Genomic DNA, 20931 nt, shown 5'->3' on the forward strand with positions numbered 1-20931 from the left:
CTTAATTCTAGATTTGAAGCTTTCGTGACTGCAAGGATTCATATTCTTAGGTTTTTTCGGTAAAGGCACGTAGGTAAAACAATTTAAATTAATAAAAGTAAAATAAAAAATGAAATAAAAAAATCACGACGTTTCGGAGGCAACACAAGTCTCCGTCATCAGGTGAGACCGTCACAGCTAGATTTACTGTCTCAAGTGAGGCATCACGTTGCCATACATACCGCTCCCCGGCACACAACCCGCTCTCTCACACTCACACATCCGCGGGCTTCTCCCTGCTACAGTCCTTCACACTCTAACACCACCATGGGCGACTTTAAATTGTTCCCGTGATGAATGGTAATTTATGCCCTTTCCCTTCAGTGCTTTATTACAATGCAGGAAACCGTAGCTCCAGATCGACGTTCCACTTTCATTTACAGGTCTTCTGGGTAAATTTGTTAATGGTATTGACTCAAAACATCAGCGTCACTCAAACAATGGCCACAAGAGAACAGTCTAATCTATAACACGGCCGCACACATTGCATCTGACAAAGAGGACGTGCACAACAGCAACTTGAACAATTAATACGAAAAAACCCCACTAAGTCTCCAACAGACATTATAGCCAATTAGCGGATCTCTTTCAAGGCACTTTAGGTGCTCACCGCGAGCGCGCCCCTGTGCTTTCTGCCCCGCGTTGCTTCTTTAATGGCAGTGCCTTAATGTGATAATGAGCACCGCGCTGCGAGAGGCAGAAACTGTTCGCGCTTTCATTTCTCCTGCTCCAGGCACTCGAGAGGAGAGGATCACTGGATGATGTTCCAGAGGGCGGCCATGGATCACAGCGGATAAAATCCATACGCACGCGCGAGCGGGCAGGCACTGGTGCGACTTCTCGCGGATACAGAAATGCAGGGACAATCGCACTCTTGCTTTCACAAAGACAAAGATTCCCCCGTGTAGCCTGAACAGGCTGTTGGGGCAAAGGCTGTTAGCGAGCACCTATGAAGGCCGCCACGGCACACGAGAGGGTGGATGGCCAGCACCACGCCCAGACGCCTTGGTCTTTCCAGTAGTTATGTTTACACACTGCGCCAGGTACTCATTTGGGGCTGAGTCGACCTAGAGGAGGCCCATGACCAGTTCAGATAATCGTCACTGGTGTTGGCCGTGAGCGGGAATCGAACTCCGGTTCGTAGCGCAGCGCGCGCTAACTGCTACACTCCCGCTCTCTGCACACACACACACACTTGCTTTCACACACTCACACAGGCTGTAATTCGCATAGGCAGGAAAACGCACACATACACGCACACGGGGACAATTTAACCTGATGGCGGGACCCCGGGGTCCCGAATAAATGGAAGTATAAATTGTAATTAATTCATTCTTTTTTGCCGACTGTCCCACCGCGCACATAAGCGCCACGACCCACCAGAAATCAATCCTCTCGTTCTTCATCAAGCACCCGTCGTTGCCAAAATTGCCGTAGTCATAAACAAAACTTTGAAACTTTGATTAGCGCATCGTGTAGAGCTCGTTGAGAGGAATAGATTGCCGTGTCGTTCGCCTTCAACAGACATAAAATGACGTCGCAACGCAGTTTATGCGATGGCTGAGGGCTTATGGGACCCCGGGGTCCCGCCATAAAGTTCAATTGCAGACCCTCACACATGTAGGCAGGGTCAAACTAAACAAACATTTTTTTTATTTGACCTGACCACAAACGATAGCCCAACGAAGTGGCTTATCGCGTGGAAATTTATTTCAGTCAAATATTCTAAACGAACGTTGATTCGAAACGTGGAAGGAAAAACCGGACGACCACGGGGAGAGAGACACGCAAACTCCAAATATACAACAAGCGTCAGGGTCGGGCTCGAAGGTTGCCCCACAGGGCAGCGAGGCTATGCGACTATGTCACCTTCACCAACCCCTCCATGACCGACGTGGCGTGGGCAAAGCCCTTAATCCAGTAGTTAAATTACAAAAGTAGAGGCTGTACACACAGCGGGTCACTTGATTGAAACTTTCAGAGGGGGGGGGGGGGGGGCGCAAATTAAATTCCAGCCGAGACTAAAAGAAATAGGTTTTTTCCCGCGCATTTATTTCAGATGAAAAACCCATTACCCCACACTTGTTTACGCGCTGCGTTCAATATGGAATACATTCAAATGTGTCTAAAATAACAAACAAATGAAAAATAAAACGTAAGGATTATTTATTTACAAACATGCACTCGTCAAAATTCTCACAATGGCAGTCTGAAAATGTCTGGGGGAGTGGACAAACTTCCCCTTAAGACCTCCCGAGGTGTTCCTCTGGCCATACACAGAAATAGCAGAGTCGGGCTGCTCAACTTGTTAGGCAATCAATTTCTATGCAGATTATCGGTTCGATTACGCAACCCATCGGTTAACACGTGTGCCGCTGGACGGGAGGTCATTGGCCGGGCTTGGTGGCGCCATCGGCATTATCAACAGCGCCACGTGACTTGCATGGGGGGCAGGGCGGCTGCTATTTTTTAAGAGGCCCAAATAACCGAGCACAAAAGCGCGAGTCGGATTGTAATTTCCATCGATGAATCGACTCGATCCCCTCCACATCTCGGCTCTATCGCACGGATCAAACCGATCACCTCGCCGCGGTAGCGAGATATCATCGATCTCGCCTGGTACGCAGGAAGTCGTGTGTTCGGTCCAGACCCTGACAACGCCTGTGGTATATTCGGAGTTTGCATGTTCTCCCCCCCGTGGTCGCGTGGATTTTTCTCCAGATCCTCCGGTTTTTCCCTCCACATATAAAATCAACATACTTTCAAATTATTTGGCCGCTATTAATTCCCATGTTTTAAGCCACTATGTCGAGCTACCATTTGTGCCAGGATGCTTCTGAAAAAAACCTCAGTGGGCCTCACCTGGTAAAATACAAATTGTTTAGTTCAGCTCTGTCGCATGGATCACGCGGCGCCGTATCTCGCGGCCCTTACCGCCGCCGTCGTCGTCGTCGTCGTCTTGGCGATGGCCGGCGGCCGCGTCGCCGCGGCGATGGTGACCCCGGGCGGCAGGGAGACCAGGTAGCGCGTCGGGCTCGCCTTCACGTGCTTCACCACAAACGTCTTCTTGCTCAGCGCCTGGCGCCTACGCAGCTCCTTCTCCTCCTTGTACTTGGCGAGGCGCTCCCTGCGCAGGAGCTGGGAGCTCTGCTCGCCTGTCCCCACGCACGCAGAATCAGGAACTTTACTTACGCAGGAGCAATCTGATGAGCTATGAAGCTCTCATGGGTTCAGAACGTTACAACAACAAAACATCTTCTTGGTTCTTTCGGTAAAGTCACGTAGAAGGGAAATAATAAAATTATAAAAATAAAACATTATAAAATACAATTCTCACAGGGCAGCGAGGCGATGCGGTGGGGCGCATATGAGAATTGTATTTTATTATGTTTTAGTTTTATTATTTTATTTTTTCCTTCTATGTGACTTTACCAAAAGAACCAAGAAGATGAATCCCTGCAGTCACAAAAGCTTTAAATCGAAACAACAAAACAAGACAAAGTCAGAAGTGCAAAGTATTGGAAAGGTAAACAAATTCCTTAAAAATATACACATAAAACTAAACAATTTTGTTTAACTACTGGGTAAAGCTCACTGTGCTGTTAACTTATTTTTTCAGAAGGAACCTGGCCATCAGTTTAACACGTAGGCTTTCGCGACCAATATTATTCATAATCAACGATTTTTGGATTTAGATTGCGTTATTTATAAATGTGTCGTAACCCTCCACCAGTGCGGCCTTGAAGCGTATTATTAAATAAGATACATTACAATTCCTTATAAGGGAAACAAACACCGATTACTAATGTAGCATAATCACAATAAAACACATTCCAAATGATTACTAATCTACAACTCGCATCGTAACAATAGCCTGATTACTAATCTAGTATATAATTACAATAACTCCCCCCTCAAATCTTTGCACCTGATGAGTTAATGATGACGTCACTCTGCTGCTGCTCTATATAAGAACGGGAGACACAGCAGAGCCTCACCATTCTGGCGAATTGCCCGATGATGCTGGATGCAATTACCAGCGAAACGTCGTACTCAAATTGTAAATGTTGTGGTTTCGCGCTTCAACACACCGGTGGGCTAAAGCAGTGAACTAATTTGTCTTTTGTCAACGTGAGACTTTTTTACTGATTGGCCGTGTCGGGTGGTGGAGGGTTACAACACATTTATAAATAACGCGATCTAAACCCAAAAATCGTTGATTATGAACCTGGCCGTCACAAACGATAACTCAACAAAAGCAGCTCATCACGCGGAAAGGCGCAAAGGAGACGCACGGAGGAGATGCGCTGCCCGCGTGTCGGGTGGTCGGCGGGCTCTCCACACCCAGCAGCCACGGCTGCCGCCAGGAAAGCAAAGCGCCGTTAACGGGCACCCGTCAATTCTCCTTCGCGCAAGGCAGTCGCGAAGGCGCCGTGGTTCAGAAAGTCGAGGGTCGCGTGCTGGTAGAGTGGCGACGTTGCCACGTGGTTACAAATGACACCAAAAGAGCACCAGGTGGTCATGCGAGTCCGAGCTGGCCTCGAAAAGACCGGGGACGAGTTCGGACATGGCTGTTGTCGCAAGGCACATTTTGCCACAATCACCCGCTGTCGCGGCTGAACATGGCCTGGAATCAAACTCGGATCACTGGATGTCGTAGTGCAGCAGGATGGCTAACCACTGTGCCAATGCTCTGCTACAAAGATCCCCTGTATAGCCTTACCAGACTGTTAGGGCAAGTGCTGTTAGCGATCACCTATGAAGGCTGGCACGGTATATGAGGGGGTGGGGTAGCCAACACCAGTGGTGATGCTTACACACCGCACCAGGTACTCATTTGAGACCGAGTCGACTTAGTGGAGGCCCATGACCTGTTCAGATAATCATCACTGGTGTTGGCGTAGGCGGGAATCGAACTCGCGTCGCCGGGTTCGTAGAGCAGCGTGCTAACCGCTGCGCCACCGCTCCCCACAACACACACACACACACCCGGGTGTGTGCTTGTGTGTTCAGTGTGTACGTGAGCTTCAGTCGTGTCCTTGTCCTCGCCTCACCCGGCCTGAGAGAATCCGTGCCCTTACACATCCTGCCACCGAGCGCCTCAAAATACATAGTGGCCGGGAGGTCCGATTCAGCACACAACCGATAGCCAGCTTGCCAACACATAATCCCATCACAACGTACGCGAGAGCACGTGCCCTCAGGACACCAGACAGACAGCACTCTCCACCCTGATGCTGCCGACGCTGCTGCTGCTAATTTGCAATTCATTCTCCAAATTTCGCCAAATAAGTTGGCGAGGGAGCTCCGTGAGGGATGGGGAGGGTGGGGGGGGGGCTACCTGTAGGCTTGCCGCTCTCCCCTTGGGGGGCCACGTTGACGCTCCTCTCGGCGAGCGGGGAGTACCCCCGGCGGCGTTCCAACAGGATGGTGGCACGACGGTCGCGTCTCCCCACCGCCTTCTCCTGCGCCAGGCGCACGCGTAGCTCGGCCACGGGGCCACGCTTCTTGTGCAGCCCGGCGTGCGACGACGGGATGATGCTGCCACCGTTCCTCGTGACGCGCCCACTCGCCATCATGATCACTGCAGCGGAGACGAACAACAACAACAATACGTAATAGTGTATTTTTTAAAAAAAAATTAAACACGCTTTTATGAAGTGTGCTAGTAGTAATGGAAGAACTCCACGACTCCAGGATGTGGCCCCCGAAGCTTGTCATAACGGAAGGGTCAGTTTACCATGGGCAATTGCCGAAACATCTATATATATAAAATCGTTCATGTCTGTCTGTCTGTGTGTGTGTGTGTGGACTTTGGCCCATACGCACTTTCATTGGACGGCGGTTGCCCCTGGCAACGGCTAGCCACGCCTTCGCCGCTTTCATTGGACCTGGCAACGGCTAGCCACGCCTTCGCCAAGGGCTGCAGTTTCATTGGACGGCGGTTGCCCCTGCCAACGGCTAGCCACGCCTTCGCCACTTTCATAAGCTCCGTATTTAATTAAATAATAGACATTACACAGTATTGTTGGAGCGCTAGGTGGGGGGGAAGGAACGCCACCCGTACCCTGCCTCTTCCAAGCCGACAATTTTAGGCGAGGCCGCAGGCTTTGCACGCTACTAGGCCTCGACACCCACCACGCCACTCTGAGGTAAATTCATCAAAGTTTTTCCTACTCTTCACTACACCCCCACCACAATGTGTGCTATTAATATTACTTTTAAACCCAACGCGCCAACAATCGATTACTTTAATGTTCACTGTACAAATACTCATTAAGCTGGGTGAGCGTACTGTCAGTCTATCATGTACACTGTAGCCTGCTTATTAAGCTCGGTGAGCGTACTGCCACTCTATCATGTACACTCTAGCCTGCTTATGAAGCTGAGTGCGTGTACTGGCAGTCTATAATGTGGACTCTTGCCTGGTTATTATAATCGATTCTTTATATGTTCTTTGTACAAACAGTCATTAAGCTGCTTGAGCGACCCCAGTTCGATTCCAACTCACGCCCACCACCGCTGACGATTATTTGAAACGGACCTGGCCCTCCCCTAGGTCCACTCAGCCTCAAAAGCGTAACTGCTGTCGTGTGTGAACATCGTCACTGGGGAGACAAAGGCGGCGGGGCATCGTGGATCCAAGTCCCGGGCGAAGCCGGGTCATGTGTATGTGTGTTTGTGTTTATGTGTATGTCTGTGTGTCTCTATGTATGTGTGTATGTATGTGTATGTATGTGTTTGTGTGTATGTGTGTGTGTATGTATGTGGGTTTTTTTTTATGTCTTTATGTGTATGTCTGCGTGTCTCTATGTATGTGTGTGTCTATGTATGTGTGTGTATGTGTGTGTATGTATGTGTGTTATGTGTCTGTCTGTGTCTGCATGTATGTGTGTGTGTATTGTGTATGTGTTTGTGTGCATGTATGTGTGTGTTTGTGTGCATGTATGTGTGTGTTTGTGTGTATGTGTATGTCTGTGTGTATGTGTTTGTGTGTTTACGCTCGCATTACACAAATGTGTTGCTGGTCTAAGGCGTTCCTCGCACAGCATTGCCGCTTTATTATTTCAGTCGTTTACTGCCTTACGCACCCTGAAAGTCGTGTGTGTCTGCAGCAAGCGCGTGTATGTGTACCTATGGACGCGCGCGCGTGTGTTGTGTAGGGGGAACGGTAGTGTAGTGCTTAGCGTGCTGTGTGTGTGTGTGTCTGTCTGTGTCTGTCTGTGTGTGTCTGCGTGTGTCTGTGTGTGTGTCTGTGTGTGTGCGTGTGTGGTGTGTGGGGAGCGGTAGTGTAGTGCTTAGCGTGCTGTCTGTGTGTGTGTGTGTGTGTCTGTCTGTGTCTGTCTGTGTGTGTCTGCGTGTGTCTGTGTGTGTGTCTGTGCGTGTGTGGTCTGTGAGGAGCGGTGGGTGTAGTGCTTAACGCTACGCTGCGCTACCAACCCGGCGAACCCAGTTCCATTCCCGCTCACGGCCACCACCGGTGACGATTATTTGAACCTCCCCTAGGTCCACTCAGCCTCAAACGAGTAACTGGTGTGGCGTATTAACATCGGCACTTGGGAGACAAAGGCGGCTGGGCGTGGTAGATCCAAGTCCCGGGCGAAGCCGGGTCATGTGTATGTGTTTATGTGTATGTCTGTGTGTCTGTATGCATGTGTGTTTGTATGTGTGTGTATGTGTTTGTGTGTATGTCTGTGTGTGTATGTATGTCGGTTTTGCCGCCGTGGTGGATCCAAGTCCCGGGTGAAGCCGGGTCATGTGTATGTGTTTATGTGTATGTCTGTGTGTCTGTATGCATGTGTGTTTGTATGTGTGTGTATGTGTTTGTGTGTATGTCTGTGTGTGTATGTATGTCGGTTTTGCCGCCGTGGTGGATCCAAGTCCCGGGCGAAGCCGGGTCATGTGTATGTGTGTATGTGTTTATGTGTATGTCTGTGTGTCTGTATGCATGTGTGTATGTATGTGTGTGCATGTGTTTGTGTGTATGTATGTGTGTGTGTATGTATGTGGGTTTTTTTGTATGTGTTTATGTGTATGTCTGCGTGCCTGTATGTATGTGTGTATGTACGTCTGTGGATGTGTTCGTGTGTATGTATGTGTGTGTCTATGTATGTGTGTGTATGTGTTTCTGTGTTTGTATGTGTGTGTATGTATGTTATGTGTCTGTCTGTGTGTCTCCATGTATGTGTGTGTGTATTGTGTATGTGTTTGTGTGTGTTTGTGTGTTTACGCTCGCATTACACAAATGTATAATGCGGGTCTAAGGCGTTCCTTACACAGCATTGCCGCTTTATTATTTCAGTCGTTTACTGCCGTATGCACCCTGAAAGTCGTGTGTCTGCAGCAAGCGCGTGTATGTGTACCTATGGACGCGCGTGCGTGTGTTGTGTAGGGGGAACGGTAGTGTAGTGCTTAGCGTGCTGCCTGTGTGTGTGTGTCTGTGTGTGTGTGTCTGTGTGTGTGTCTGTGTGTGTGTCTGTGTGTGTGTCTGTGTGTGTGCGTGTGTGGTGTGTGGGGAGCGGTAGTGTAGTGGTTAGCGTGCTGTCTGTGTGTGTGTTTCTGTCTGTGTGTGTCTGCGTGTGTCTGTGTGTGTGTCTGTGTGTGTGTCTGTGCGTGTGTGGTGTGTGAGGAGCGGTGGGTGTAGTGCTTAACGCTACGCTGCGCTACCAACCCGGCAAACCCAGTTCGATTCCCGCTCACGGCCACCACCGGTGACGATTATTTGAACCTCCCCTAGGTCGACTCTGCCTCAAACGAGTAACTTAACTACTGTAGCGTATTAACATCGCCACTGGGGAGACAAAGGCGGCCGGCCGTGGTAGATACAAGTCCCGGGCGAAGCCGGGTAGTACAGCTAGTAACATATAAAAATGAATGTTTACAAATATATTTTTATGATAGAATATGGTCTTGCCATCAGTATGACATAAGTATACCAAGTTTGCAGTCGATACCACATTAGGAAGTGGGTTAAAATTGAGTTACAAGATTTGAGGATATGACAACAAGACAGTGAGTTCATAGAAAGTGTGTAAAAAGAGAGTTTAAAAGTTTTAGTTTTTTTTTATGATGGAATATAGTATTGTCATTAGTATGACATAAGTATACCAAGTTTACAGTGGATACCACATTGGGAAGTGGGTTAAAATTGAGTCAAGATTTGAGGATACGACAACAACAACAGAGTTAAATAAAAGTGTGTAAATAAATAAATGAGCCCACGCCCCCCCCGTTATAGCCTCAACAGACTGTAGGGGCAAGTGCTGTTAGCGAGCACCTATAAAGGCCGGCACGGCACACGAGGGGGTGGGTGGCCAGTACCATGCCCGGCCGCCTTTGTCTCCCTAGTGGCGATGTTTATACATCTCACCAGGTACTCATTTGAGACTGAATCGACCTAGGGGAGGACCAGTACCTGTTCGGACAATCGTCACTGGTGTTGCCCGTGTGGGAATCGAACTCGGGTCACTGGATTAGTAGCGCAGTGCGCTAACCGATACGCCACCGCTCCCTACGACCACGCATACTACCATGATACAAAGACAACGATCCCCCGTGTAGCCTTAACAGACTGTAGGGGCAAGTGCTGTTAGCAAGCACCTATGAAGGCGGGCACGGCACACGAGGGGGTGGGTGGCCAACACCACGCCCGGCCGCCTTTGTCTCCCTAGTGGCGATGTTTACACACTCAGCCTCAAATGAGTACCTGGGTGCGATGTGTAAACAGGTACTCATTTGAGGCCGAGTCGACCTAGGGGGGCCCAGGACCGGTTCACATAATCGTCCCTGATGTTGACCGTGAGCGAGAATCGAACCCGGGTCGCCAGGTTTGTAGCGCAGTGCGCTAACCACTACACCACCGCTCCCCACCATGATACACGACCGCGCATACACACGCAGACGATGTGAACACACATCTCTATCAGCGTGAACACACAAGTGTATTCAAACACATAAATACAATACGCTCACCTCAACTCCTCACCACGTATCGCTCCTCACCGTTACGACCGACGACGCAACCCTCGGTAACGAAGTCGCCGAGTAGTTCAAATTTCGTCAAACTCAATTCCTATTGGACGATGGCGCCGGCGTCGTCACTCGCCCGGGGAGTCAAATTCTGCGCGGTGATTGGTCGGAGACGAAAGACATCCGAGGAGGCGGAGCCCGTTGGGGTCACGCCACTTTCTCGCGTTCCCATTGGTCCATTCAAACTGATCGTTAACGCCCCCCGACCCCTGACAATCCCGCCTATTCTCCTAGCCCCGCCCCTCACCAGCGCCCCCCCCTTAGCCCCTCCCCCTCCTAGCCCCTCCCCCTCCTAGCCCCCCCCCCTTAGCCCCGCCCCCTCCTAGCCCCCCCCCCTTAGCCCCTCCCCCTCCCCCCCCTTAGCCCCTCCCCCTCCTAGCCCCCCCCTATCCCCAGTCGCCCTCCACAGCAACAACCGAGGGCAAGAGGAGCGAGGCTCACAACAACGGGCGGAGCGCCGGGCGGATAAAGTGACACGAGTAGGCACACTGGGTGGGTGGGAGTGGTGGGGGGGGGGGTATTGGTGGGGGGGGTATTGGTGGGGGGTGGGGGTTATTGGCGGGGGGGGGGGGTATTGGCGGGGGGGGGGTATTGGCGGGGGGGGGGTATTGGTGGGGGGGGGGTATTGGTGGGGGGGGGGTATTGGTGGGGGGGGGTATTGGTGGGGGGGGTATTGGTGGGGGGGGGGTATTGGTGGGGGGGGGGGTATTGGTGGGGGGGGTATTGGTGGGGGGGGGTATTGGTGGGGGGGGGTATTGGTGGGGGGTGGGGGGTATTGGTGGGGGGGGGGTATTGGTGGGGGGGGGATTGGTGGGGGGGGTATTGGTGGTGGGGGGTATTGGTGGGGGGTATTGTGGTGGGGGGGTATTGGTGGGGGGGGGTATTGGTGGGGGGATTATGGCGGGGGGGGGTATTGGCGGGGGGGGGGTATTGGTGGGGGGGGGGTATGGTGGGGGGGGTATTGGTGGGGGGGGGTATTGGTGGGGGGGGGGGTTATTGGCGGGGGGGGGGGTATTGGTGGGGGGGGTATTGGTGGGGGGGTATTGGTGGTGGGGGGGGTATTGGTGGGGGGGGTATTGGTGGGGGGGGGTATTGGTGGGGGGATTATTGGCGGGGGGGGTATTGGCGGGGGGGGTATTGGTGGGTGGGGGTATTGGTGGGTGGGGGGGGGGTATTGGTGGGGGGGTGGGGGTGCACAGCTGATGCATCTTCCAGTCGTTTCAGTCAACCTATAGCACCTGGGTCTGTCCCGCGACCTCCTTGCCCAGCAGTGAGCCTTCCGACACTTCAAGCGACTGCCTCAAAGTGCACCTAGCCTGGCACAAGGCGCCGTGGTGACGCCACTGCTACTTTGTGAATGGCGGCTGCTGTTGTTGTTGTTGTTGGCCAGGTCTCAATAGCGACTCTATTGACAGAGGCCACACACGTGTTGGTTGGGTGTGCGTCTTATTTTCCGGAGCGTCTTGTAATCCGGAAAATTCGACCGCGTGAACCATCATCCATCCCTTCTTGCCCCGTTCCCTGCCCAGTACACACACAGTACACACCGTGTACACAGTACACACGCAGTTACGTTACACACGCAGTATACGTTACACACACAGTACACGTTACACACGCAGTACACACAGTACACCTTACACACGCAGTACACACACAGTACACGTTACACACACAGTACAGATGCAGTACACGTTACACACGCAGTACACAGTACACGTTACACACGCAGTACACACACAGTACACGTTACACACAGTACAGATGCAGTACACGTTACACACGCAGTACACACACAGTACACACGCAGTGCACACACAGTACACGTAGTACACACGCAGTACACACACGTAGTACACACGCAGTACACGTTATACACACAGTACACACACGTAGTACACACGCAGTACACACACAGTACACGTTACACACACAGTACACACGCAGTACACGTTACACACACAGTACACGCAGTACACGTTACACACAGTACACACACGTAGTACACACGCAGTACACACACAGTACACGTTACACACACAGTACACGTTACACACACAGTACACACGCAGTACACGTTACACACGCAGTACACACGCAGTACACACACAGTACACACACAGTACACATACACACAGTACACCCACACACAGTACACACGTTACACACAGTACACACACAGTACACACGCACATTACGCATCACGATGTTGTCCCACGCCCGACCGCATAGCCGCCTTACGAGTCAATTCACACCGCACGGGTTCGCAGCCCCAGGGCTCGGACCCCCGCGGCGTTTTTGTCGGACCCCTTTTGAGGTTACTTATTAAGGAAACCACCGTCTCGATTCAACACTAGTGGCGTTGGCGGATTTTGAAATATTAAAGGGTGTGTTTGTTACCGAAATCGAAAAAAAATGCTCTTGTTATTTTGGTTGCAGACCCCTGGGTGTTATACGCGAAATCGGCACAAACCGAACCCGCATAGAGGGTGGAGGGATCTGTATAGAAGCACAATATATGCAGATTGCTGTGATGATAATTGTCCTCCAAGACTGCCAGTTTGTAAAAGAACCTCCACCGTGGCCTTCGACCTATTTGTTACACGTGTTGAAGAGTATTATCACTCGCTCAGCGACAAACTTGAAATATGAAAAAAAATTAAATAGGTATTAACCCTTTCTGGCAACAAAACAGGTGTTAAGATTTTGATTTAAAGCTTTCGTGACTGCAGGGATTCATATTCTTGGTTCTCTCGGTAAAGTTACGTAGAAGGGAAATAATAAAATAATAGAAATATAAAACAATAAAATTATCACGACTGCAACACAAGCAATCATCATCAGGTGTGAAATCCACAGCAAGAAAATTTGATTTCACACCTGATGATGATTGCTTGTGTTGAAGTCGAAACGTCGTGAGAATTGTTGTTTTATATTTTTATTATTGTATATTTTTATTATTGTATTATTTCCCTTCTACGTGACTTTACCGAAATAACCAAGAATATAGGTGTTAAGATGTTCATACGCCAAATAAAAACCTTTTGCAAGGAATCAATTCTGCATTAGCCGCACGTGCTTGTGCTGAACATGCAAACACATTATCTGATCATTATTTGTGCATGATCTTTCAAACTGATTGGCCTACACCAGAGGCAGCCTTCCATAGGGGCTCACCACTGGTAAGACTAACCTATTATTCCCCCCCCCCCCTATTTTTTGTTCATACTTTTATACTGCCAAAAAAATGTCCCATTTTCAAATATTTAACTTGTTTGCGTCAAAGTCTTACATTTAATATTAAGCTGCCCCCCCCCCTCCTGATGTCGTCACTTCATTACACGGATCCAGGGCCGGATTGACGTTCTTCTTGTCAGGCCCTCGGCACTTCTGGTTTGAGGGCCTTCAGTGATGACTTTCTGTATTTGGTAATGCCACCGCTTGTGCCACGCGGTACTTCGTCCAGCCGCAGGACAGATGTCGCTTTTGATACGTTCATTACTTAGTCCGTGCCCTCATTCGATGGGTTGCGCGCTGTGTGCCGCAAGATAAGCCGATTTAATTTGAAATTATTGAAGCAAAAAAAACGAGGTAAGCCTCAAAATATTAAAAGCGAAAATGTCTTCAACAATTTTTTTTTGCTGGGGTTACGTCAGCAGTTCTCCTGCTGTTTGTTTCACCTGATGACGGTTGCTTGTGTTGCGATCGAAACGTCGTGATCGATTCATTTTCTACCCACGTGACTTTACCGAAAGAACCAAAGAGTATGGGATTGCTGCAGTCACGAAAGCTTCAAATTAAGATCGTAAATCTTCCTTTAAAAAACACACCCTGAAGCGGAAGATTAGCGCTGGATACAGCTGGATACAGCGCGAATCTTTGCAAATGTGATTTGTAACTTTGATCCTCACCTGTGTATCGAAATTTCAATGTTAACGTACGATTTTATTGAGGGACGAATGCGGCGTTATCTTGGTGTGGACTGGGACTGTTTTTATTCTGCGTTAGCCAAGCTTGAAAAATCTGACTTATATCGTGAATTCTCTCAATTCTATTTAATGACTTGCTTACACTTTTTTTTCTCAATTTTTCACTCCTATTGGGGTTTTTCTTTTGTATCGTTAGTTGGAATGTCCGTGACTGGACGTGTGTGGGAGGGGGGATGAAGAGCTTCATAGCTCATCGGATTTCTCCTCCAATACAAACGTGATTCTCCCCTGGTGGGGTAGCGGTGAGCGCGCTGCGCTACGAACCCGGTGACCCGAGTTCGATTCCCGCTCACGGCCAACACTGCCCGAGACAATTAACTGAACCGGTCCTGGAGCATCTCCTAGGTCGACTCAAATGTGTAGCTGGTGCGACGTGTAAACATCGCCACTGGGGAGGCAAAGGCGGTCGGGCGTGGTGCTGGCCACCCACCCCCTCGTGTACCCTTACGGCCTTCATAGTTGCTCGCTAACAGCACTTGCCCCAACAGTCTGCTAAGGCTATACGGGGCGGGGGGGATCTTTGTCTTTGTTATGTAAATTTAAGCTCGTTTTCTCCCCAGGAAGAACCTCACCGAGTCAGTCACGTGACTTTTTTTTCAGAAACGTCTTGCTCCGTTTTTCACAACAGGGGGTGGAGTAAATCGTGCAAATGTGTAATCTGAATTGAGTAATTTGCCAGGGATAAAATCCTTCAGCATTGTGTCGCCAATATATACCAGCCAGCTACATTGTATGCGCTTTGGTTATTTTTTAGCCAAGAAGAGAAACCCCAGTGGGGGAGAAAATCACAACAGCCGCCGCCATTCGCCACTAAGTCACGGAGACGTCGCCACGACGCTTGTGCCAGACGAGATACACTCCGACGAGGCCACGTGAAGTATCGTGGGCTCGCTGCTGGCAAGGTGGCACAGACCCAGGTGCCATGGGTTGACCGACTGAGATGACCGGTAGATGCACCACCTGTCCCCCCTACTGTGCCAACTTGATACATTTTACCCGTCCGGCGCTCCGCTCGTTGTTGTGAGCGTCGCTCCTCCGCCCTCCGCTGTTGTTGGAGGGCGACTGCCTCCAACTGCCCAGTAGTAGTGTCCTTCACGAGCCTCCTCCGCAGAGGCCGATCTTGACACCGCTGGTACCAGTCTCGGACAAGTCCACTCGGCTCCACATCCTCCTGTACCACATCACTCCATCTCTTCTCTCGCTCTTGCTGCGTCCGTTAAGGAGGCTCTATCCGGTCAAACACAAGCTGCTTGGGCTATGCGGTGGCTGGGAATGCGGGCTACATGACCCAGCCAGCAAAGCCTTGCTTGCGTGTCGTGCGGTGGTCCTTTCGCTGGAGCTTATAAATTGAGAGCGCGGTGGGGGGGGGGCAGACTGTTTTCTGGGATGCCAGGGATGGCAGAGTGGTCGCGAACACGTGCATCGCAATCTGAAGTCCCTGGGTATCCATTTCCGACTCGAACGCTTTTCTGTTTGAAAGTGTCCAGATGCTTGACAGATACACACTCCACATACTCACACTCTCCCACAAACTCGACAAACAGAAAAGCGTTCGAGTCGGAAATGGATACCCAGGGACTTCCAGACCACTCTGCCATCCCAGAAAACAGTCTGCCCCCCCCCACCGCGCTCTCAATTTACAAGCCCCAGCGACAGGACGACTACACGACACGGACAATTCGTTAGGTTTGTCACGTAAACATAACATGCCAATTCCTTACTAGTTCAGCACAGCGGTTGTGTGTTGGAGAGTAAACCCAGTACAGCATTTACAATTCGAGTACCTGGTGACGTTTCGCCGGTAAGTACAACGAGCAGCAGCATCAGGCGACAGCCAGAGTTGTGGAGAAATCCTCCTCCTGCTTCGGTGTTAAATAGACGGGGGCATAAATGTGCTGACGTCACCTGTGAATCAATCACGTGGTGTGATCATTAGCTCGGAGGGTTAATGGATTCATATAAATGTCAATCGATATATTTTTTTTGGTCGGGTTATTCACAGTTATTCACCATAAATAATGTATGTACATCACACACGCATATTATGCATGCGCATTATGTATATGGATGTAGTGAGATGAAGGATACATAAGAGGGAAGCAACCCGGCCACAAATGATAACTAAGTGGCTTATCACGTGGACATTTATAGCAGCCAAATACTCTAAACGCACTTTGCTTCTAAATGTGGAGCGAAAAACCGGAGGACCCGAAGAAAAATCCACACGACCACGTTGGGGGAGAGACACGCAAACTCCAAGTGTACAGGTGTTGTGGTCGGGATCGAACCCACGACCTCCTGTATACCCAGGCAAGGGAGTTAACATCTCGCCATCGTGGCACACATTTTCAAATGTTGAATTTATCCGAATGTCAGAAAGCGAGCGGTCGTTGACGTGTTCATGAGAAGCTCACGTTGTAAGATGAATAATGCATTCAATGGCGACTCCCTATGTGTTGCGTGGTTTCGAGAGGAGTGGGAGTGGGGCTTCAATGTATTGGGGGGGCGGGGCTCTGAGCTTTGCTCTAAACTCCACGCATTCGTCACTAACAACGTGGCCTCGAAATGGAACACAGTCAAGGAGGGCCATTGCCCGAAACGTCGCATATTATATATATTTCTTCCTTTTAAGGCCACACAGTGTTAGTGACGAATGCGTGGAATTCTGTGTTTTGTGTACAGCTGCCAACGCAGCATCAGCATCAAGTGAAGTGAGGGCGCCACGGTGGCGAGATGTTAACTGCCTCGTGAAGTTTGCAGGTCTCTCTCCCCCGTGGTCGCGGGGATTTTCGTCCGGTTTTTTCCCCTCCACATTTAGACATTTTGCGCGTTTAGAGCATTTGGCTGCTATAAGTTTTCACACGATAGGCCACTTCGTAGAGCTATCATTTGTGATATCCAGGTTGCTTCTGAAAAAGAGCTATATATAGGTCAGTGGGCCTTACCTAGTGAGATAAAAAAAAGATTTTAACTGATCTGTTTAAGCCTTTGCTAAGTTTGCTTTTGCTGATCGTTGCCACTGGCCTGGACAGTCGTTTGGGCCTGATGGAGGAAACCAAGCCGACTCAAGAACACTCGGCGAGTATAAGATGCGACTTGGCCGTCCATGGAATTGCTGTACGCGCATCTCAGCGGGACCATGCCTGGCTTTCATGGCCGCAGGGCTGGCCCTCTCGGCAGCGAGAGGTGTAACAGTGATCACAATTGCATGACTAAACAATAATCAAGTCCGGGTTCCTTTTTCAATCCACTGCAAGATGGCATCGCCGCGCCGCCGTCAGTCGCGGGAGTTGACCACACTCCATCCTCGCCCATCTTCTACTCCACTCCACCAGCCAGCGGAACCCCGACAGAGCGCGTCCTTTGCACCGCTTCCCGATGGCCGTGGCCACGAGAGTCGTGCCTCTCAACCTCTGCCAGTTTACCGGCGAGCTGGAACATATCCAGTGAAAAATTAAGCACCCATCCCATCATCCCATCCCATCCCACCAAGATTCCACCGAAGAGCCGTGCCCCGACTGTGTGCCAGAGGTCGCAATCGGGTACCCGATACCCGTACCCTACCCGATACCCGGCTACCCGTACCCGGCCGGGTACGAGTAGCCGGGTAGGCCGTGAGTCACTGGTGAGTAACTGTTTGTCACTCATTTCCCAACGTCTTGTCTCTTCTCACAATTCAAGTTCCTATAATCAACCCACCCGCGCCTGCAACATGGCTTCATCCCAGAGTTCGCAATCGAGTACTCGTACCCGTACCCTACCCGATACCCGGCCGGGTACGGGTAGCCGGGTATCGGGTAAGGAATCAAAACCCGTTTGCGACCTCTGCTGTGTGCCCATGCGTCACACGCCAGAGCAGAGGCCAAGCGCGCCACGCCCGCTAAATGGCTTTACATCAAATTAGGCGCAAACCTCACGGAGGCGTACATTTTCGCCCGTAATCCACATCTGAAAGAACCTCGCCACGAACGATTAATAATTCAATGGCCTCCGTCTAGCCGCACGCTAAACAATACCCCGTCAAGAAAGGCAATCTCGCCGCTCTTATTTCCAAACGCGGTCTCCACACACCCAACCCCACACCACGCCGTCCGCTTTCCGAGCGTGCACGCGTGAGAGAAGCGCGCAAAATTAATTCTCCGTTAGGCGGTGATACGTTTTTTTCTTCTTCTTCTTCTTCGTAACACGGATAAATACATCACCAGCGAATTGGAAATTCCATTTAAACGTGACAATGGGCTTGTGAATGAAATATCAACGTGTAAATTAGAGCGGTTCCACCCCGTCAGAATCAGACTTGCCACGCGCCGAGTCTCTGCGCGCTGGTGGTGTTTGGGTTTGTGGTGGCGTGCGTCGAAAACAACGGGGAGAGAGTTTTACCGTCACCACGTTTTATTTGATTTTACAAAGCGAGGTACACTGAGCTGCTACCCGGCGGTCGCCAATGATAGCGCGCCGAGGTGGCTTTACGCGTGAGGATTTATAGCGGCCAAATACTCTGAGAATCACGTTTCCACAGTGGGGGGGGGGGGGGGCACAATCATCTCAGTCAATCAGTCAAAGGCACCTGCGTCTGTCCCATCACCTTCCTGCCAGCGGACCTTCAACACTTCACGTGGCCTCCGATTGGCTAATATCTACACCGATCGTGCAGATATTAGCCAATCACAAAAGGGTATGCGGTTTCGCGTGAAACAATTCCTCGATCCGCGGATCGCGTCACTGTCCTGGTCACAAAAGCAAAGTTTCTGGGGAATAATAGCCATACTCTTTGGTTCTTTCGGTAAAGTCACGTAGGTAGAAAAATAATAGATCACGACGTTTTGATTGCAACACAAGCAATCGCCATCAGGTGGGACAACCACAACAAGAAACAACTTCAGCAGTTTGTTTTCCCCTTGCTGTGGTTGACTTTACCGAAAGAACCAAAGAGTATTGATTCCTGCAGCCACGAAAGCTTCACATCAGGATTGAATAATATCCATGTTCTATACTTTTGAGGCATAAGCAATGAGGAAATAACACTTACTACCCAGGAACAAAACATTATAAGTGCGTCACACAGTGTTATTCATTGTGACGACTGATGCAATCTCTACCCACGTGTGTGGACATGCGTTATGTTGAACCTCTTTCGCGCCGTACACAGCCCCAACCGTGCAAATCGGAGGCGCGGGCAGGGAGGGAGTGAGGGGTGGTAACAACACGGCGATGAATTATATCGATTGCCCTGTAACTACATTCTGTAAATCGGCGCGATTATAGTGCGCGCATTATTTTCGCCTTCTTACTCGTTGACAGCCACATCCCCCTCCCCTCCTTTGCAGGCGGTGACACTCCAGTGGCAGCCGCGTTCTCCCACGCGACAAGCATTTTACCACTTTTAATTCGAACCCGTCCGCGGCTAGCGAAGGTGTTGGGGTTCATTAAGGGAGACCCCCCCCTCCTCGTCCTCCCTCCATCCGCGTATCGCCGCCACGCGCCGAGTCTCTTCTCGACAGTCGCCGCAAATTAACAGCCGCCGCTCGTAACGAGATTTGAGCGAGAAAGAGGCGTGGGAGGGCTGGTGGATCGCGTAGAGAGCATTGTGTGTGTGGGGGGGGGGGCGGTAGTTTTGCGTTTAGAGCGCCGGGTGGGGCTGGGTGGGGGGAGGGTGGGGCAGGGTGGGGCAGGGTGGGGCGGGGCTGGGTGGGGCAGGGTGGGGGGAGGGTGGGGCTGGGTGGGGCGGGGCTGGGTGGGGAGAGGGTGGGGCAGGGTGGGGCAGGGTGGGGCTGGGTGGGGAGGGGCTGGTCACCCCGTGGTGCCCTTATAAAACTCAACGTTTAACCTACTCACGCCGGCTTGTGCCCGCCCTCACAGTCGGGCATATTTGCGGAATACACCACGCCGCCGTTGACCCTGGCCATTGACCGAGCAACCCAGCGTTCCTACCAGCTCCCTCCGCAGGGATGTGTTAAGTGACGTTTACCGGAACAGTCATCGTGGTAGGAGCAAGAGAAGAGCGTGCAAGAGACTCCTGCCCAGCTATCGTCACAGCGAGGTGAGGGGGCCCTATGACCCACCTGTGTGGAATTTCTCGAGTGATTCCCTTCGCGTGAAAACGCCCCTCTGGTTTCCTACCGCGAGCCAATGGCTATCGCGTACAAATGACCTCTCCCACCTGACGTTGAACTCCTGAACCTTCCGAGTTCGGGTCGGGCATCTGCACACCCGGCACCTGGCCAGATCGTGAGCCGTGGTCAACCCACTGCTGGATTAAGGCCTCCCCCCCAAAGCCACCACCACCTCTTGCTGAACTCAAAAACTAAAGTATTTAAGTATTTTTTTGATTTTACCAGGTAAGGCCCACTGACCTATATAGAGCTTTTTCAGAAGCGACCTCGCAAATGGTAGAAATGGTAGATCAACGAAGTGGGCTTACGTCGAAATGTATAGCGGCCGGTTACTCCGAACGCACGTTTTAAATGTGGAGGGGAAAAAACCCGGAGTACCCGGAGAATCATCCACTTGACCACGGGGAGAACATGCAAACTCAAAATATACAACAGGCGTCAGGGTCGGGATCGAACCAACGACCTCCTGTATACCAGGCGAGGTAGTTAACATCTCCTAGCCACCGCGGCGTCCCGCGATATGCACAATCAACACCCGGCACGTGCGCACGGACCGAGTATTTTTTTAATCACTTCATCTCATTGGTAGGAACGTAACCACCCTTCTGACGACGCGTTCCATGCCTCGGCTGCCTTCCAACCCCCCCCCCCCTATTATTCTTCTTGACCGCCGTCCATCATCCGCCCCACTCCCTCACCACGCTCGTGACACGTCCAGCCAAAGCGCAGCCAGCACACAGATAAAGAGAGTGACGGCGACG

At 50.9% G+C, this 20931-nt stretch overlaps 1 protein-coding gene across 1 annotated transcript in view; it reads right to left on the reverse strand.

Annotated features, from left to right (window-relative positions):
• Positions 1 to 10128, reverse strand: part of DLGAP5 (DLG associated protein 5) — a 34810-nt gene extending 24682 nt beyond the window's left edge. The window contains 3 exon segments of the mRNA XM_061560769.1: positions 2974 to 3194; positions 5381 to 5623; positions 10012 to 10128. Of these exon segments, the coding sequence (XP_061416753.1) occupies positions 2974 to 3194; positions 5381 to 5618 (459 nt within the window). The 5' untranslated portion in view covers positions 5619 to 5623; positions 10012 to 10128.
• Between the last annotated feature and the right edge of the window lie 10803 nt (positions 10129 to 20931).

The sequence above is a fragment of the Lethenteron reissneri genome, chromosome 26 (assembly GCF_015708825.2).
Source record: "Lethenteron reissneri isolate LAM-NWPU_2019-01 chromosome 26, ASM1570882v1, whole genome shotgun sequence".
NCBI lineage: Eukaryota > Metazoa > Chordata > Hyperoartia > Petromyzontiformes > Petromyzontidae > Lethenteron > Lethenteron reissneri.